The 17,997-nt window shown below is 35.1% G+C and overlaps 3 protein-coding genes across 4 annotated transcripts in view; 1 reads left to right on the top strand and 2 right to left on the bottom strand.

Moving 5' to 3' along the window:
* Positions 1 to 7,754, bottom strand: part of LOC116289269 (beta-1,4-N-acetylgalactosaminyltransferase 3) — a 37,253-nt gene extending 29,499 nt beyond the window's left edge. Inside the window, exon 1 of one of the 2 annotated variants that reach the window (XM_089040485.1) lies at positions 7,608 to 7,754. In XM_089040485.1, coding sequence (XP_088896611.1) covers positions 7,608 to 7,614 — 7 coding nt within the window. In that variant the 5' untranslated portion in view covers positions 7,615 to 7,754. Of the gene's footprint in view, positions 1 to 4,325; positions 4,523 to 7,607 lie in introns of those variants that run through there. The other variant, XM_089040484.1, reaches the window with a different exon arrangement.
* A 707-nt stretch (positions 7,755 to 8,461) lies between these two features.
* On the top strand, positions 8,462 to 9,590 carry LOC116289383 (melatonin receptor type 1B-like). Its single transcript, XM_031696280.2, has one exon. The coding sequence runs from the start codon at positions 8,538 to 8,540 to the stop codon at positions 9,420 to 9,422; it is 885 nt and encodes a 294-aa protein (XP_031552140.1). The 5' UTR covers positions 8,462 to 8,537; the 3' UTR covers positions 9,423 to 9,590.
* A 3,767-nt stretch (positions 9,591 to 13,357) lies between these two features.
* On the bottom strand, positions 13,358 to 15,175 carry LOC116289385 (uncharacterized). The gene has a single exon (XM_031696283.2). It carries the CDS (start codon positions 15,017 to 15,019, stop codon positions 13,979 to 13,981), a length of 1,041 nt encoding a protein of 346 aa, XP_031552143.1. The 5' UTR covers positions 15,020 to 15,175; the 3' UTR covers positions 13,358 to 13,978.
* Positions 15,176 to 17,997: the final 2,822 nt, after the last annotated feature.

Below are 17,997 nucleotides of genomic sequence, written 5' to 3'. Positions count from 1 at the left end.
ATTGTGACATTTATCGGATATAAATACTGATATATGTGTCCCCATTTTCCTTTTGTCTTGCCTGGATTAGTATTTACAGTTGAGCTTTATACTACAACAATGACCGATTAAATATGTTCATATAAGTCCGTGCAGCCCCAGAAGAAGGGAATAATAGGCCCTTTGCAGCTAAGCAATCACGTGCTGATTAATTCACTGAGAGCAAATGAATGAATATTTTGATTCTTATGGGTGAAATTTACTGGACTGCAAACAAACTTTCTACAACCTGTTTCGAGAGATCGTAATAAAACTGCATTTCGTAACACACTGGATACACATGTTTTCATTCAGTTCTTTACAAGCAGCTAAAAAGAGTCACCAATTTAATATAAAAACAAACATTTTGCATTCCAGTACAGACACGTAACTGTTGACTGCAAAGGGCCTATTATTTTATCGTGGAATGGGGTTGCATTTGTTCAAGATCAATAATAGAACAGTTGTATAACCTTCGCACTGTCAGCTATATATTTATCTGAAGATTTGAATTGCATTTTAGTTTCGTTAATGCTCTTTTAAATTAAAGGCGCTCAAGAAGCGCATGTGGTTAGTCCAAAGAAGTAAAATGAATGGTGTGAGGACAGGAGAGATCATACTAAAGTCTTCCAAAGTCATTTATAATTCATGATTTCGACCATGTGATCAGAACGGACCAAGGAATTCGAACCATGAGTTTTATTAAAAACTTTTACATTTGAATGAACACTGCTGCTCGTTTTTATATATAGCAAAAACCTCTCACATGATTGCAAAGAAATAGAAATAGTTTTAAGACAATGTTGCCTTGTTGATCGTTATCGATCACAATAAACTAATATTAGATTATTGCAAAGATATGGTTTTTCGATTGTTCTAAGAATGAATTTGAACATCCCATGCATGCCATGAGCAAAAGGCTGGATTATCTTAAAATTCATCGGAAGAGATTCAAGATACATTCCACAATGGGTCTGATTTAATTCACAACCGACAATGCGTTGTTGTTTTTTTTGTTGTTGTTGCTGTTGGTTTGTTTATATTAATAAATTCGACTAAATATAAGGGCTAAATATATCCCGTAAATTACGGCCTCATTTATCCTCCAATTAGGAGGCTCAATATAGTTTTCAATATCGTTTTCAATATATATATGTATATTTTTTTCATAGTCTTCAATATATGAGTAATGAGTTTGTTTTGTATGAGACTATCTTGTCGAGATAGCACTGTCGTGCGCTCTTACTTGGGCCCGGACTTTATTAAGACGGCAGAAAATTTGTCGTAGCAACTCGAGCCACGAGGAAAAGAAATTATTATGGTTTATATGATGATGTAATCCACGAGTGAAAATGGCATACACCATTTTATTCGGAAGTTTATCGCATTGAACATGACCGAACATCAGGCCTGGATAGTTGACAGGAAGCATGATTTGTGGCACGATTCCAACAATTAACCCCAGGGGGGGAGGTCTAGTGGCCCACAGCAGCACGTCAAAAATAGCGCAGCGCGCTGATTCTAAAAATAGCTTAAAGATTCGGACAAACATTGTATTCTGTTTAACCGCTACGAGGATTATACGAACCGATTTTATTATTTTTGCTTAAAGTTACAATAATAACCCATGTAAGCTAAGATCAACTGCGATGGGCTGTGAAAATTATCTGCTGAAAGTAAACTTGTAAGTTTGTTTGTCCGAATTTCGCCTTTGTCTTCGTTATTATGACATCACGGCTGCGCTGCGCTATTGGTCAGCCGTTTTGTTTTTGCAACTCGCTGTCAAGATCGGCCATGAAAACTGTTATTCCACTGTTTAGAGATGTATAATGAAAGCTCTAACAGTTAAATGAACTGATTAATTCAATAAATTAAAAAGTTACTGAATAAAATGCGAAAAATGGTTCGCCCTACCAGGGGAGGGGAAGTGGTTCACGCTACGCGATAGCATAGTGGTTAGCCGTCTATCGACGGACTAACCACAAAAAAGCAACATTCGTTATGAGTTGAACGATCTGTCGTTACATCGAAGGTTTTTACTTCAGTTATGGTCTACAGCAAAGATTTAAGATGGCGCATTGTTTTATATAAATTTGTTGGCTACAACAATCTTCACAATCAATTGCGTGAACCTTGAGAATCTCTCTTTCTACAGTAAATAGAGCAGTAATACTAACAAAATGATTGCGGTTTCAAGAGCCAACTTTAATTAATTCCCCCATGAGTGTAGAACAAAAAAAGGCAAATCAAAAGCCCTATCAAACAACTAAAAAACAGTTCAAAAATGAAAACACAAGTAAAAGTACATCGTTATTGTTGAATATATGGAAAAAATAGTGAATGAACTGAGGGAAATGAGCCAGCCGATCTAAAGAAAATACTCGAGCCATTCTTTGCCGAAGTAAAGCAAAAACTAAAACAGAAACGAAAAAGACTATGAGTAAGACCATTAAACACGATGTGGTAAATGCTATTATAATATTCATCAATAATTCATGAGCGTTCTGTCCAATCCGGACTCGGCATTTGTGTCACATGCAATTACTTGTATACAAGATACATATCCAAAGAAACTAAAAGCATGGGGAGGGTTTGAATAGCTGCCATGGAAAGGTTGGGGTTGATGAATTATAACAATGCTTAATTAGTATTCTGTATCGTTATACAGAATACTAATAGATCTATTGGTATTCTGTATCAAAAACGTACTGAAATGTCAAGGTTAAATGAAAACATTCGTAGCAATAGATTCTTACACAATTTTTTACTAAATGATTTGTGTTCGCACTCTGCAAAGGAATATTGTATTTTATTTAACTAAGGATTTTTAACACAGCTTTTTATTATTATTATTTTCAAGCGTGACTTAAGAAAATAAAGACAATGAGATTAATGCGAAAGTACATTAAATTCAAACGCTTCTCATGGGGGAATTGTGTGAAAACCTTATCAAATTTAAATTAAATTTAACTAAATTAGTTAAATACATAGGGCTCCGTTCAACTTGATAAGATTTTCATCATAATAAAAAGTTTTTATTTATAAACTAATAGCATGGTAACGATATTTTCTCATGTGAAAATAATATCATTTTTTCGAGAAGGAGAAATATAGGTATTTTAGGGATAATCATATGATAAAATATTTTATAAAATTTGTTCGTTCACAAGCGACCATATTCAAAGGGATTTTGGATTTAAATACATGCTATTTCAAAGATTTTCTTCATTTATTTTAAACCAAAATTTGGCTATATTGAATGTTGATGTAAAAAGTTTTTTTTTTACTGTAAAGTAAATCTGAATCACGATGAATGAAGACATTTGGATTGGCTGACTTTGCAGCTAACTGGAGTTGTATATTGAAAGAAAAAAATTATTCCTGACAGTTGTTGGACGTGTTACGAAAACTTTGCGGCTCAGTTTTGGGATCTTGAAGACCAAAATATTGTGTAAGGATTTTTCTGGTGTATAAAATATCGTACATTCTACTCTGTCCGTCACATGTGAAGATATCACCGTTGCCATGACTACGTTCTCGTGCAATTTCAACTCTTTGAAAAAACACACTTGTGCAAATTAGTCCAAAATTGAACTCGAAACCGTGTCGTGCAATTTCAATTCTTTGAAAAAACACACTTGTGCAAATTAGTCCAAAATTGAACTCGAAACCGTGTTATTACCTATACTACTAACAAGTAAACAAGGAGTAATTTATCTCTAAACATACTAAAAAGTCTCATTACCAGTATTTTAAAACCGTTTTGGATTAAATAAATATTGTTGATATATCATTGAAATCGCTATACAAAAGAAAATATCAATATACATCAAATAAATTTCAGAATTTTTGATAACTATAAAAAACCCGCAATATTTTAGGGAAGTTTTGGACCGAATGAAAAATTTAAGAGAATCGAGGATTAAAATTTTTTTTAATTTTTTTAAATTTTTAAAATATTTTTTAAATATTCTAAAATTTTACTCAAGATATTGATCCATCCTCCCCAGTTTTTTGATTGATTGCCGTTGAAATGCTAGTCGGCGAATGAGACATCAAACTTCGTGGTTCGCACTTCAACGATAGTGGTAGAAGAAGAATTAAGAAGAGGAGGACGACCTCGATGACAGATGAATGATGAAAACCACTCGGAAAAAGAAGATAAAGAACAGAAACCATATATGAAATATTCCAGGTGCTCGCACTCCTGTCCTGATCCTACATGGTGTGAAGCTGCAGGTGTTACTACGCGTGCGAATACAGACTAAGAAAAAAAAAGGTAGAAAAGAAAGAAATCATATATTTACCTTGGCAAAATAACAAGCACTCCGGTTCTTTGTAACCAATTTTGAACGAACTCCAGAATAAAAACCAAGCTAAAAATGAAAAACACCCCAACACGAAAAGTTTCTGAAAGAGACTCATGTTCTGAGAGACCGAGTAAATGTTGACGTGTCTCTTATAGTCCAGTTTATCCTCTGATACATGACATACTATACTACTATCACACGAAATACAACACGAAATGTATATGTATGACATGCAAAATAAGTAGCACGTTGCTAATTGTATTGTTTGACGACTTGAGTTACAAACGTGATTTTTCATATTTTAGCCGAAAAACATTAAACCACGAAAATTACGTTTAGTCTCAGATTTCCCATTTCTGATCTCGAACCGACGTTTTTTGAATTTCATGGTATATGAGAGACGAGCTTTGCTTCGTTCGATAAATAATATAGCAAAATCAATAAAGAATTTAAAAAAACGAAAAGAAGAGACTGCGAGCTAAATATAAACAAAACCTATACATTGAAAACTTTCATTTGGGCAAATGCTTTGAGTATCCCCATTAGATATGGAAAGAGTGTTTCATCCTATATCTAAATACTTCGAAGTTGGTTAAACAAAATCTGCTCCGCCTCGTGTTTTTACTCACTTCGATTCTCGGTGTTTCGAAATGGGATGAAACACTATTTTATGTCTTTGATATATTACATAAAAATGACACAAACTAAAGCAAGCAGTATTTTATTTGAATTGCAATTTATTGATATTTGAGTCTCTTAAGGATATATTAAACACCAAAACAATCTCTAAAATTAAATAGAATAACGTATATACAATTCTTTAAACTCAATATAAGGCTTCGTTCATAATGTTTTTACCAGTAAAATGGGGGGGGTTTGAAATTGTTTTTCAGAGAATTGGGGGATGCAATTTTTTTAGAAGAAGCTACGAGAGATTGCCCGGGGGATAGTTATTTCTTTGGGGGACTTCAAGGGGGGTATTTTTTTTTTTGTCATTTAAAGATTTCTCCTGCCCCCCCCCCCCCCCCCCCCCCTTCCCTCTGCCATACATTACGAACGCAGCCTAATAACGTATTACCTTACCCAATACTTGACGGGTTTCTAACAATAAACAATCAAGTGCTAACTTCAAGATTTGCTAAACATTCTTTGAGGCAACTTTTTTTCTCTGCTTTCTCCATGGACCCTAAATTTAAGGAAATTTAAAATGGCCTGAGATCTGAGTAGAACATATTTAAAGCGATAAACTAGTTGCTATAACGATGAAGAGCCCCTCCTGTCCTGTTTAAGTATTTAATTACCTTATTGCATGAATTTTCCCGTCAATTTAATCTATTTTTAGTGATTTTGTAAATGAAATGCGAAATCAAAGTGCTGCGAAAATATCACGCGAAAATTAAGTGACCCTGGATTATTGAGAAAATAAATGATTACTATATCAAACAGGGATCATAGACGTCTTAAGATATAAGACGACCGGATGACTAGTCATTATAGCCCGGCATTATTCTCAAGCCAATCAGGGATCGAACTAACTCGAATTTTATGTAAGTTTTTAAATATTAGTTTTATTATGATTAAAAAGATTATAATTACTTTTATGAAGCAGGAATAAAAGACGTTTTAAGGACGTTCATGGGCAAAAGACCCCCTCGATGAGCGTTACGCTCTTGGGGTTAATGTAACGACAAAATATGTTTAAAAGAAAAAAGAAAAGATCCCATCGTCATATTTTTTAAACATTTTGCACGATGAAAGAACATCATACTAGAAGTAAACTAAGCAAATACAAAATGGGGTCCCCGACTTCGTTTAGCCGTCAGAATACGTGGAAGCTCATCCTTTTTACGGTAAAAACACGCGAACAAGGTAAACATGAAAAACTGTCAAAAATAAGTCATATTTTATTGAAAAAATAAGTCGTCCCCATTTTTCACAGAATACTAGAAAATAACCAAATGCTAGTTACCATTGAAAATTTATGTTTAAAATAAGAAATATAAAATTTTATTGTGCTATAAGTGTGGACTTGAAGCCTTCGCTTTACGTGAATTTCTATTCCAATTATACACAAAATATGTAATTTCGATTTGATCCAATCGTCAGAATTTTTAGATTTTTTTCTAAAGTAAAGTATTTCCGATTACTTTTAAAAAAACGAACTAAAAAAGGGGGTGCCCGACTTTGTCTTAGAACTATAAAACATTAAAGACGTTTTTATAATATTTTGATTATCAAAACATTGGAATGACGTCATCATGATGAGCGGGCGCTCACTAAATTCATGCGTAGAAAGGATGCGCGCGAACAATGCCCATGAACGTCCTTTTATATTAAAAGCAAGATCAAAACTATAGCTTATATAGTCTATATAGCCATTATACTCAAGTCAAAACCAGGGATCGAACTAACTTGAATTTTATATACTTTTTGATGTTCGTTTTACGTAATAAGTCTTGCGTTGAATAGTCTTTAAGATGTTTTTAAGATGTTTTTAGATGCTTTTAAAAAGTCTAATAAGTCTTAAGTCTTAAGGCGTTTAGTGTTCAAGAATTTTTTAATGCGGAAACTAATTATAATCGATTTTGTTTTAATGAAATCGCTAAATTAAGGTCAAGCGTCAGACTCCAGGCCCAGTTTAAGAGTTGCATTTCCCGTGCCAAATCTAAAATCATAATAGCTAGATTCGGCACATGTGAAATTCGACGTTTAAACTGGGCCTCACACCAGCCTAATTAAATGACATGAAAGAAAATCGTTTTGATATTACGACACATTTATAAACCTTAGACTCTCCTCTACCTCACTGCAGTTACCGCTACCCAAAACCGAGTATCTGAAGAAAGGTTTCTCCTTAGTGGAGCAAAACTGTGGAATTCGCTTCCTGGTGCACTTCGGAAAAGATAATTCGAATTTTAGTAATAGCTCACACTTTTTCTTGCATATATATCGATTAGTTGTAAAAAAAAATTCCTTTTGTTTGTTTGTTTGTTTTCTGCTTAGTATTTAATACTTATTATCATGACGGAGTAAAGATTTAATGTAATCTAAGGCCCATGGCAAACGTCGAACTAAAGTCGCACCGAACCTATTAAACATAGGTTCGGTGGAAGGTCGACTTAACAGCCTATGTGGCGGCAAACGTCGAACCAATGTCGATCTTAAATCACTCACCCATTGTTATTATGATTTTAATTGGACATGAAAATGCACGGGAAACGCACGGACATTTGTTTGTCTTTTCCGGATTAATGCATTCACAATACGCAACGCTTTTACCTGCCATCCAGCCCGGCTCATCTTCGTTGCTCTCGAATACAGCACATTTATTGCAAGTCGGTATCTCGCAAACCAGGCAAACATATTTTGTTTAGTCAAAACAAAAACTACGAGACTCAAGAGTCTCGTCTCGTGGCAAGGATTTTCTAAACGCGGACATGTTCAGTTTGAATAGTTTTTAATTTATTTTCGCATCCAGAGCTCCTCGGTCTCGTTCATCATTCGTCTTCGTATAGCGCATGCTCGCCAGGGGGGAGAATGAGTGTTTGGGAGGTGGGGGAGTGGTTGTTTTCACGGCTTTGGTGTAAGTTATGCGACTTGCATGATTGATTTACTATTTTGCATAATTTATGAATTTAGTTCTGCATGTGTTTAAAACGACGTTTGCCGCGAAGTCGCTCCAGAGTCGTAATGTCCGATTTGGCTTGTCGAACTTATGCTGGACTCGAGCCTATTCAATAGGGTCCGTTCTCAATTGCAGCAAACGTCGTACTATGCATGAGCCTATTTCAAATGTAATAGGTTCGACTAAATTAAGCTCATGGTTAGTTCGAGGTTTGCCCTGGGCCTAATAGTCAAAATATCCAAATGATAAAAAATTAAGAAATTCAGCGAATTTTTTTTCTTCTTTTTTCAGTTTATATTATCTGCCTCTTATGTAATTTTAAAACTTTCATTGACACCTGATGCTTTCTCATAAAAATAATAAAAAATATGTCAATAAAACCACGAAACAAAAGACCAATCTTTCATTAGGAATATAGCTCAATGAGTGGTGTGTGTCAACATCTGGTATAAATTTTTAAGACATAAAGATGTTTTCTAGCAAATTCATTAAAAACCAATAAGGTTGTCTTGCTTTAAAGGACTACATTCTCTACTGGGCTTCTGTTAATATAACCGTATTGACGGCGTATCTTCGAGGTCAAAATGTCTTTCAGTGGAGTACTGAAGAACACCAGTGAAAACTTGGAAATATATACGGAATTGAATTATTTGTGGGTTCGAACAGGCTTTCCTCTAGCGTTCGCTGTTACAGTTGCAAACTCCATCGCACTTTCAGTTTTCCTAAAGAAGACATTTCTTGTCAAGAAGTCCAGTTACCTTCTGGTGAACTTGACCATCGCAGATTTACTCGTTGGAATTTCTGGCATTGTCCATGGTGCTCTCTTAATTTTCTGTTCTGAACCAGATATCTTAACTTTAAGTGGCGTAACTGAAATGTGTTCTATTGCATCCATTTTTTCTCTGGCTCTTATATCTCTTGAAAGATTGGTTGCAGTTTTCTGGCCATTTCATCATCGAATCGCTAAGTCAGCCCATTATTTCCTAGTCATAGCAGTCGTGTGGTTTCTTACAGTTTGTCAAACGATGCCTATCATTGTCATGCAGCAGCATTTCCTCCAATCTTTTGATTCCAAACAATTTTTTCCCTATTTGCGTTGGATAACACTTCTTCCCGCGGCGTCACTTGCCACAATTGTCTTCTCATATCTCTCTATTTGGGTTAAACTGAAATTCTTCACCAAGTTTCGTCACTGCAGAACAATCCAAGAGAACAGCAAACTAACCAAAACACTCTTCATAGTGACTGTCGTTTCACTGGCCACTTGGTTGCCAAAGAATATAGCAGATAGTATATATATTATAAATATACACGAAACTTTGTTTATTTATAAAGACGCAGGTCTTTTTGTAGCCTTATTTTTCCTGCTTCTCATGAACTCTCTCTTGAATATAATTGTATATTCGTTCAGAATGCCTGAATTCAGAAAAGAACTAAAGGATATGTTTTGTAAATGTAGCTCATGGTAAAGGAAAGCGCCAGGGACAGTACAAGGTGAAGAAAATGGTTTGCATTAAATTTAAAATAAATAAATAAAAAAGGTTTTAAAATAAAGTGGCATTTCTACAGTGTGGCTCTTCATCCACTGAATTCCAATTTAAAAGTTCATGAATTTAAAAGTTCATTTTTATATTTAATGCATGCGAAACTCTGTTTGTACAAAAAGACGCTGGTCAGGACATTGTACTATGATTTATAGCTTTACTTTCATGATTTCCCTTTTGAATATAACAGTGTATTTAATTAGAAGCTCGAATCCAGGAAGGAAATGAGAGGAATATGAACTTTGTGAATGTAGTCTCTCAATTAGAAAAAATGTATATATAGAATGTGTATATATAGAATATATTTACTAGTGTGACTCATAGTTAATTTTTTTTTTTCTTCCATAATATAAATATTTATATAACATGTACAATGATTTAATAATACGACCATTGACAAAATTTAATCATATGGAATTATTAAACCAGTAGTGAGCATAAGATATTCAAGGGTTGATTTATCTTAAAATAAAGCGATTGTCAAAAATCTAATCAAAACTGTCATCAAAGAGCAGAGATCCATCACAGAAAATGAACATATTTCATCTAGTTAATAAAATTTTGCACCGATAACCTAATTCAATTGACTAAAGCCTAATGAAGTAAATTAAACTTTTTCTGTCTATGAGCAGGCTTTTCATCTGCTGATTCATCTGCTCACAAAGATGTCCGAAATAAAGCAAGTCTAAAAAAGAACCTTTGAACCACGGGAAAAAAATGGGAGGATATCTATGACCTGTGGTCTAAAATAGTAAAATAATTTACTCTAGTTGAAAGATTTTCCCTAAGTCACGTTTTAAATATCTACTTAAAGTATATTTAAGCGAAATATAGTCAAAAATATTTGAAATTTTGTCTGATATGATGGTGTACCACTTGGAACACCAAGAAGGCCGCTCCATACATTTTAACTAAAATTGCGTCCTGTTTACTCGCCTATAGTTCCGCAACGAAATGCCTAATCATCAATGATTCTATGCTATTTATTTGAAATGTCTGAACTTTGGAGAGAATTGAAGAACACAAAGTCATAGATCTTAGTCAGTCCATTAATTTATCTTTTTATATACATTTATTTAAAAATCATTGGACAATCTTCCTAGCCAAGTCTCAATTCTAAACTACTCGATCTACTTAAAAGAAATTTGAAATTCTGACGAACTCGGAGAAAGCCGATATTGATGGTGGTTTTTTTATTTTATTTTATTTTTATTTTTATTTTTTGAATCTTTTTTTGTGAAAACCTTTGTGTGTCGCAGAATATTTTTAACCCCTACACACACAACCTATATACACAACTTATATATTGTGTGTTAAAATTTCATTTTATTTATTGCCCTTCGTTCCTTTTTATCTGATGGACATAGTAAAGCAAGGTACCAGTGTCTTCTCTGTACAGTTTGAGACATGTTCGTCTATAAGTAAGTCCAGAAGCCTCTCTTCAACAACCTTCACATCCCTTTATCAATATCATCTTACTTCACCCTTAGCTGATTGATTAATGAACAGCGCTACAGGCTACTCGGGTTGATGATTCTTGAGTCAAATAAGCGCCACCTGATCGTTATATTGATTTGATGATTTTCTTGACTTGGTTATTATGAAGTACATTAAAGACAAACATATTAAGACAAGCTTCATCTCGATGTCAGTGATTTAATGAAACAAAAAATATTAAAAATGATTTCATATTGACAGATCAAAAGAATACGATTCAATCGAAAATAGAAGGAGTTGAAATTAAAAATACATACACCCCAACATGTCAGGTGGTCTGGAAGAAAAAACCCGGGGTTGTTTAGTATTGAGAACCACTAGTTAATCAGTATATGAACTGTCATGACGACTACCATAGTGCTAGCCCTCATAAAATAACATTTTATCAGGGACATAGGCCAACGCACCGATCACTTTCCTCCAACCTGCACGACTTTGTCTTTTTTAAGCAGCATCAACTTTATTGAGATATCGAAGTTCAGTAAAGCATGTCATATAGTATAAGACTGTATGTTGTCAAGATGTTTATTAGATTTCCATAGAACTAAAATGAGTACATGTGATATCAAGGCGAGTAATTCATCAAAAGTTTGAAACATTAGCATTTACAAAAAGGTTTTGAGTTTATATATTCTAAATATATACATCTGGAAACATTTCGCCTAACGGTTTTAGTTACCTAAACATAGGTCCATAAACAAGCGAATGGCTTTATCAAAAAACATTATTTCACGATTGAAATTTAGAATGTCTTAGTTACAAAAAATAATCTTAGATTTCAAAAAATAATCAAATGCATAGGATATTACATGGGCGCGCGGAGATACGAATTTTATCTTCGAGTGTTGAAAAGATTTTCAACACGAGAAGATAAATTCCTATCTCCAAGCGTATGAAGTATGTTTTGGCTTTTTCAGGCAATTCTTTCCGTGTATTTTTGAATAGCCATCGCAATAGCGTTATTTTCACATATGAAAATAACATGTTATTTTCACGTGTGAAGATATCAATTTTTCGAAATAGAGAAAAAAATTATATTATATAATAAACAATTTTATTCTTTTTTTTTTTTTTTTTATAGTATTTTTATTATAATGTTTTCAAATCGCATTTCATACATAGTTATTAAACTGATTCTATCATCGTACAAAGCATCATTAGTCTATAATTTTAAGCCGACTGAACTTCGCTTCGCTATAAAAATAGTCAACCATCTTAAATCTGACAGCAATTTCTTCTTTGAGAAGTTTTCTTCCATTATTTTCAATAGCTTTTATATGATCAATCATTACACTGTTATGGGATATTAAAAACTATCACGTTACATTCATAATAATATACATGAAAAACATTGCAAAATGAAGATTACTAAGTGATCACGCGGTTTGGGGAGTTCATGATTTGGGATTAATTCGTACGAGTGTCTTTTTCAAAGAGTCGAAATTGCACGAGACCGTAGGTCAAACTTCGCTTCGCTATTAAGTAGTCAAACACCTTAAATCTGAGCACGTTTTTTTCTCTGAGAAGTTTTCTTCCATTATTTTCAAAAGCATTTTTAACACTTTCCTGGGTGTTGCCGTTCAAGATGCTCCTGAATGCCAGATGAAATGCATCTCTGCATGACTGTAGATGTTTATCAACCAACTATATAGAAAACAGCAAAGGTGGATATGGACGATGTGAACTAAACAGTGCAGACCACGTCCTGAACCCATCACAACTAGTAGAAACTCCTGCACGAGCTTACTGTTATAAATTGGAAAGAAAATTTGTTTGCCAAAAGGTAAATATTTGTTATCAAGTGATAATAGATCTGGTTCCTGGTTCTTGAAATCACACGGGTCTGTTATGTCTCTCCCTTGATTCGAAATTTTTTTGCAAAACCTATATACCTAACATGCTGAATTTCGATTCCATCTTTGAGCTAGTTGGTTGTTTCAAAATTTTTATATGAAAATTATGTGAAGTTTATGAAGATTGTGGCTTTGTTTGTATCGCACATAGAAAGGGCGCTATCTAAATCATATGCCATCATCATCATTGCTTTTCTGCATGTATTTATTCCAGTAACGTTTTTCCTGACGACTTTCATAACTCAGTTTTTGCAGATAGAGAAAATGAAGCCTTTTTACCAGAAACTATTAATGCTATCTGAGAAAATACTTCACGAAAACTATTTCCAGAAAATTTTGTAGAATTTGACTGCATACCAAAGAAGTTATGAAAGAACGAAAATAGAGAGTTTTGTATGTTTATCACTGGAAGCCTTGGTGGCCTCGTTTTGACGCATTTTCAAAACTTCAAATGCTCACATCTTAAATTGTAAAGGATTTATTAATTTAAGTAAAAACTCACATGCCTTATCTAAATCAACAAGATCAATGATTTAAAAGGGTTTTCACTCCAAAAACATTGATTTTTAATGTTTATGCAAATCAGCAGCAGCCACTTATGAAAGTCGTGTATTGGCAGGATGTGAGTTTGGTTATACGGGATTCAACCAACAAATTGTCTGGCTTTTATCCTTTATCTGCAAACCCAGGGTCTTTTAGTTGCTGCAACGCAGATGAATCAACAACGCAGCTTTGGAGAGGAAGCAGTGTCGTCAACTGAACATACCACACAGCCACGTGGATAAGTATCTGGCCCCAGTTTCACCGAGTCTAGAGTGATTTTATTTAACCCGTTAGAAATTAGTACGCATGATAGTTAGTAGTAGACTCTCAACCCATTGTTTTCTTTTGTTTGTTTGTTTGTTTGTTTTTTGTTGTTGTTTTTTAATCAACTAAATAGTCATATCTCTTTCGCGGTTTAGATAAAATCATTCTAGTAAAAGACCAACTGCAAACATGGCCGCCTCTAAGAAAAGGCCATTTTCGAATTCATGATGTGGCACTGTTTTTTGATTACAAAATCATTTTAAAGAAATACGAAAAAAGGAAGCGGAAAAAAAGTATGATGATTTTCATATTTGAAGGAAGGCTTCAAGGTGAAGGAGTTTCTCGTATGCTCTGCGTCGGAACAACCGATTTTTGTTTCATATATATATGGCTAGTTAGTGATATAACTCGAGATTGCGAATCTATGAGTATAGCACGAAATGAGTTTTTGTAATGTTGCAGCCTGTGGGCATATATTAGCGGATTAACCGCGCTGTTGCTGAAGAGAAATGGAACGCACAGGCGCCTGCCTGCAAAGAACCATTCAGTATCGATGCAGCTGGGACATTCAATCTCTACGTACACAAAAACTAGATACGGAATCAAAGCTACGATCATGCACAATAATATAATAAAAGCAGTTGAAACGAGCTGCTGTTCAATCTTGAGATTTCGGATTTGACGTCTAACATCTGAGCTTTCGACAACGACTGATGCATTCCTTTGGGTAGCGTTTTCTCCTGATTTGTGGGTATCGATTCTTAGGCGTCTTTTTCGGAAAATCACATAAATGGCCCCGTAGGTAATAGATACTGTTGCTACTGGGAAACTGATGTGAATGTTAAGGTCAAGGTTGTGGTAAATTTGGTTGGGGATTTTCGCCAGTTGAAGCATTGCGAACACAAAGGAGTGGGTATAGATAACTGCTACCACAATGAAGATCTTTCTTTTGGTAACATAATTTCGGTAGTAGTAGTGGGGAAAGGCCACCGCGATTAATCTTTCCACGGACAAAGCAGCGACGAGAAGGAGAGCACTGTTAACAGTGAAGAAGTAGGCGATTCCGGAAAAGTTCCCAATCGCTCCTGGATAATTATTTGCGCCCATAGCGCAGTCAAACTCATGAGCAGCGAAGGCGAAGTCTGAAAATGCCCCTGTTAAAAAGTCAACGACAGCTAGTGCCCCAATGAAGACAGTCACTGGTCTACGAAGAACTTTTAGTGGATCTTTATGCAGTACGTAGAGAAGAAAACCATTCCCGGCGCTTGTGAAGATGGCTAGAAAAAGAGATATCACTCCTGTTGATATACAAGTAGCCTGACGAAAAGTCTCCCCTACTTGGCTTGTTTGGTTGTTCGATACCATTCTCCCGAAAACAAGATTATCGAGTGAAGTTACCAAGGCTTTAACCGCAGATTTTTTATTTTGGTTGAATCACAAAAGTTGCAATCAAAAGGCTTAAATATAGTAATTTTGAGGTGTCGCAGGAGAAATTCTTGAACTTTGAAAACTGGCGTCGTAGTCCTCCTGGCCGCCCGCCTTATATAGTGTATTCCATTTAAAAAGACCAAATGCTACAAATTAAAAATTTTCTCTTATCCACTAATATAACTTTTCATTAAATATTTTATGGCTACCATGCTGCTAGGGACTCCCGGCTTCAATAGACAAAAAAGGAGAACTACACCTCTATATATGAATCCAGACATAATGACATGCATAATTTATTGTTAAGTTCTGGTTTAAACCGGTTTTGATGCGCGAGTCTGTTCAAATGGGTGTATTTGATGACCAAAATTGAGCCCGCGTCGTGAAAAGGGAGAGTTTAAAACGTCTCAACTTGGAAAAAAAGCGAATCAAACCAACTAGCCAAGAACGAAAATCATTAGAAAGTTAAACTATTAGCAAAGATACGCTTCTTGCACTCTAAAATATATAGCATCGAAAATTGCAATACCGTTGTGCCGAAAACCGTTTTTAAAACGAGCTAGCTTGGGTACGAGGCAGTTTCTTAGTAGCCGTCACGCATGCTCAAATAAATACTCCAAATTAATATAAATAAGTAAAAAATAAATCATCCGTGTTTCCGAAAGGAGCACTTGATATCCTGTGGCCCTCGTTCCATTATCAAATTGGAATTTAGAAATTGATTTTCGAAAATCCTTCCAGGAGAGACCCAATTATTTTGAGAAAAGATCCAAAAACCGTGTTTTTGAGACATAATTTGTATAGGCTCACGTGAGGGGGCGTGAGCTTGAAATCGTAGCTGACCAAATGTTAACAGATTTTGTCTGATGTTTCCCATCAACCACAGCGTGAGATCAATAAGACAAGAGACGCGACTGGGTACGAGTCTTTAATAGAAGCAAATTCTTTCAACATACCTTATCTAGCTTCATACTGGTTGGTTTTAGACAATCCTGAAGGAGAGCAAGAAAGTCGTCCATAGAAGCTTGGTTTTCTTTTGGTCGTGGAGCGGCAAGTTTGCTACCTGCTATATCTTAAAATCATTTGACGGATTAAATAATTAGCGTTAGCCGTTAGCCTTTCTAACATTATTTTTTTCAGTCGAATACACTGAATCAAGACAGCATAAATAAGAGAGGGAAACTTGTTAATAACGCACGCGCGCCATGTAAAATCCCGGTTGGGCTATTTTTAGTGACCGGATGCAGTTTAAATCACGCCTTACCCTACTCCCGTGCGTCATCAACTTGAGAGCGCGCGCATGTTGATGACGCAAGGGAGTGCGGTAAGAAGGCGAAGCCCTAGTGATAGACCTAGTTTCCAGATGTATTTTGAGAGCTCAGTGCTGTTTGCGTATTTTCTGTTCCTAAATGATAGTTTACGTTGCGTGTGTCGTTGTTTGAATGTAAAACTTCCAATTCAGCTAAAGTGATGTCTTGTATTTGATCTATCTACAATCTATGTTTTATTGTGTTTCGAAATGGGATGAAACACTGTTTTCTGTCTTTGATACACTTATTTCAATAAAGTTAGTCACTAAATAACCTAGAAAGCTGAGATCCCTGAGGATCATGGGAAACTTTTAATATCAAGCAAGTCAAGCTTTTGATACAATTTGCAGCTTGAGGATGCTCAGAAGAGGTGAGACTGTGACTGGTAAAAGATCTAAAATCCATCAACAGTTATTAAAGCGGTTGAAACATGTAAAATGTAACTACCCATAATCCTTGTTGGTCTCAGCTTTCTAGCTTTTCAGGCGACAAACGTTATTGAAATATGTGTATATTACATAAAAATGACACAAAATAGAGCAAGCTGTATTTTATTTGAATTGCAATTTATTGATATTTGAGTCTCTTAAGGATATATTAAACACCAAAACAATCTCTAAAATTAAATAGAATAACGTATTTACAATTCTTTAAACTCAATATAATAACATATTAAATTACTCAATACTTGACGGGTTTCTAACGGTAAACAATCAAGTGCTACCTTCAAGATCTGCTAAACATTCTTTGAGGCAACTTTTTTTCTCTGCTTTTTTCCATGGACACTAAATCTAAGGAAATTTAAAACGACCTATGATCTCAGTAGAACTGATTTTTTAAAGCGTTTAAGTAGTTGCTATAACGATGAAGAGCCCCTGTAGTCCTGCTTTTAAGTATTCACTTCTTTATTGCATGAATTTCCCTATCAATTTAATTCATTTTCGCGATTTTGGAAAAAAATTGGCGTGGAAATTGGGTGACCCTGGATTATTGAGAAAATAAATAATTACCCTCATGAAGCAGGGGTAAAAGACCTTTTAAGCTAGATCCGAGACTGGATGGCTAGCCCCTATATTGCCATTATACTCGAGTCAATACCAGTGATCGAACTAACGCGAGTTTTATAGTTTTAGTAGTATAGGGAATGGGGGTTCCAGCGCAATCTCAACACGGGCAAGACCCGCGCCAAAAATCCACCTATGGACAATCCCCACTCCAAGTGTGGTTGGGGGCAACAGCGCAAATATGTTAGTCTATATATGGAGTGCGAAGATTGTAAAGAGTTTGTTTATGATTTCTGTGTAAAGTGCTTGAAACCCAAGTTTGTACCTACTAAACCAAATAAGTATATTTGTTGTGGTAAGAAAATGCAAATAGAAGACGACACGTCAGCACAGTGTTACGAGTGCGGTAAAAATATTCGTAATGCCGTGCCTTGTGCTACCAGGGAACAATATTATTCCAACGGAGGTCGTAAGAAGACGCCATACAAAAGAATAAAATACTTTAGGGACTGGATGAGTCATATCCAAGGTTATCGACCGGTATATTTAGACAACGAAGTAAAGAAGAAAATCATAGACCATTTAGAAGAGTCAACCCCAC

The sequence above is a fragment of the Actinia tenebrosa genome, unplaced genomic scaffold (genome assembly GCF_029948245.1).
Source record: "Actinia tenebrosa isolate PJP-AT-01 unplaced genomic scaffold, QUT_ActTen_1.0 PGA_scaffold7__59_contigs__length_16204524, whole genome shotgun sequence".
NCBI classification, from domain to species: Eukaryota; Metazoa; Cnidaria; class Anthozoa; order Actiniaria; family Actiniidae; genus Actinia; species Actinia tenebrosa.
The sequence above is the reverse complement of the archived record's forward strand: the minus strand, read 5'-3'. Positions and strand labels throughout refer to the sequence as shown.

Bases quoted from the DNA above. Each gene is read 5' to 3' on its own strand.
- LOC116289383 (XM_031696280.2), top strand. From the start codon at position 8,538: ATGTCTTTCAGTGGAGTACTGAAGAACACCAGTGAAAACTTGGAAATA.
- LOC116289385 (XM_031696283.2), bottom strand. From the start codon at position 15,019: ATGGTATCGAACAACCAAACAAGCCAAGTAGGGGAGACTTTTCGTCAG.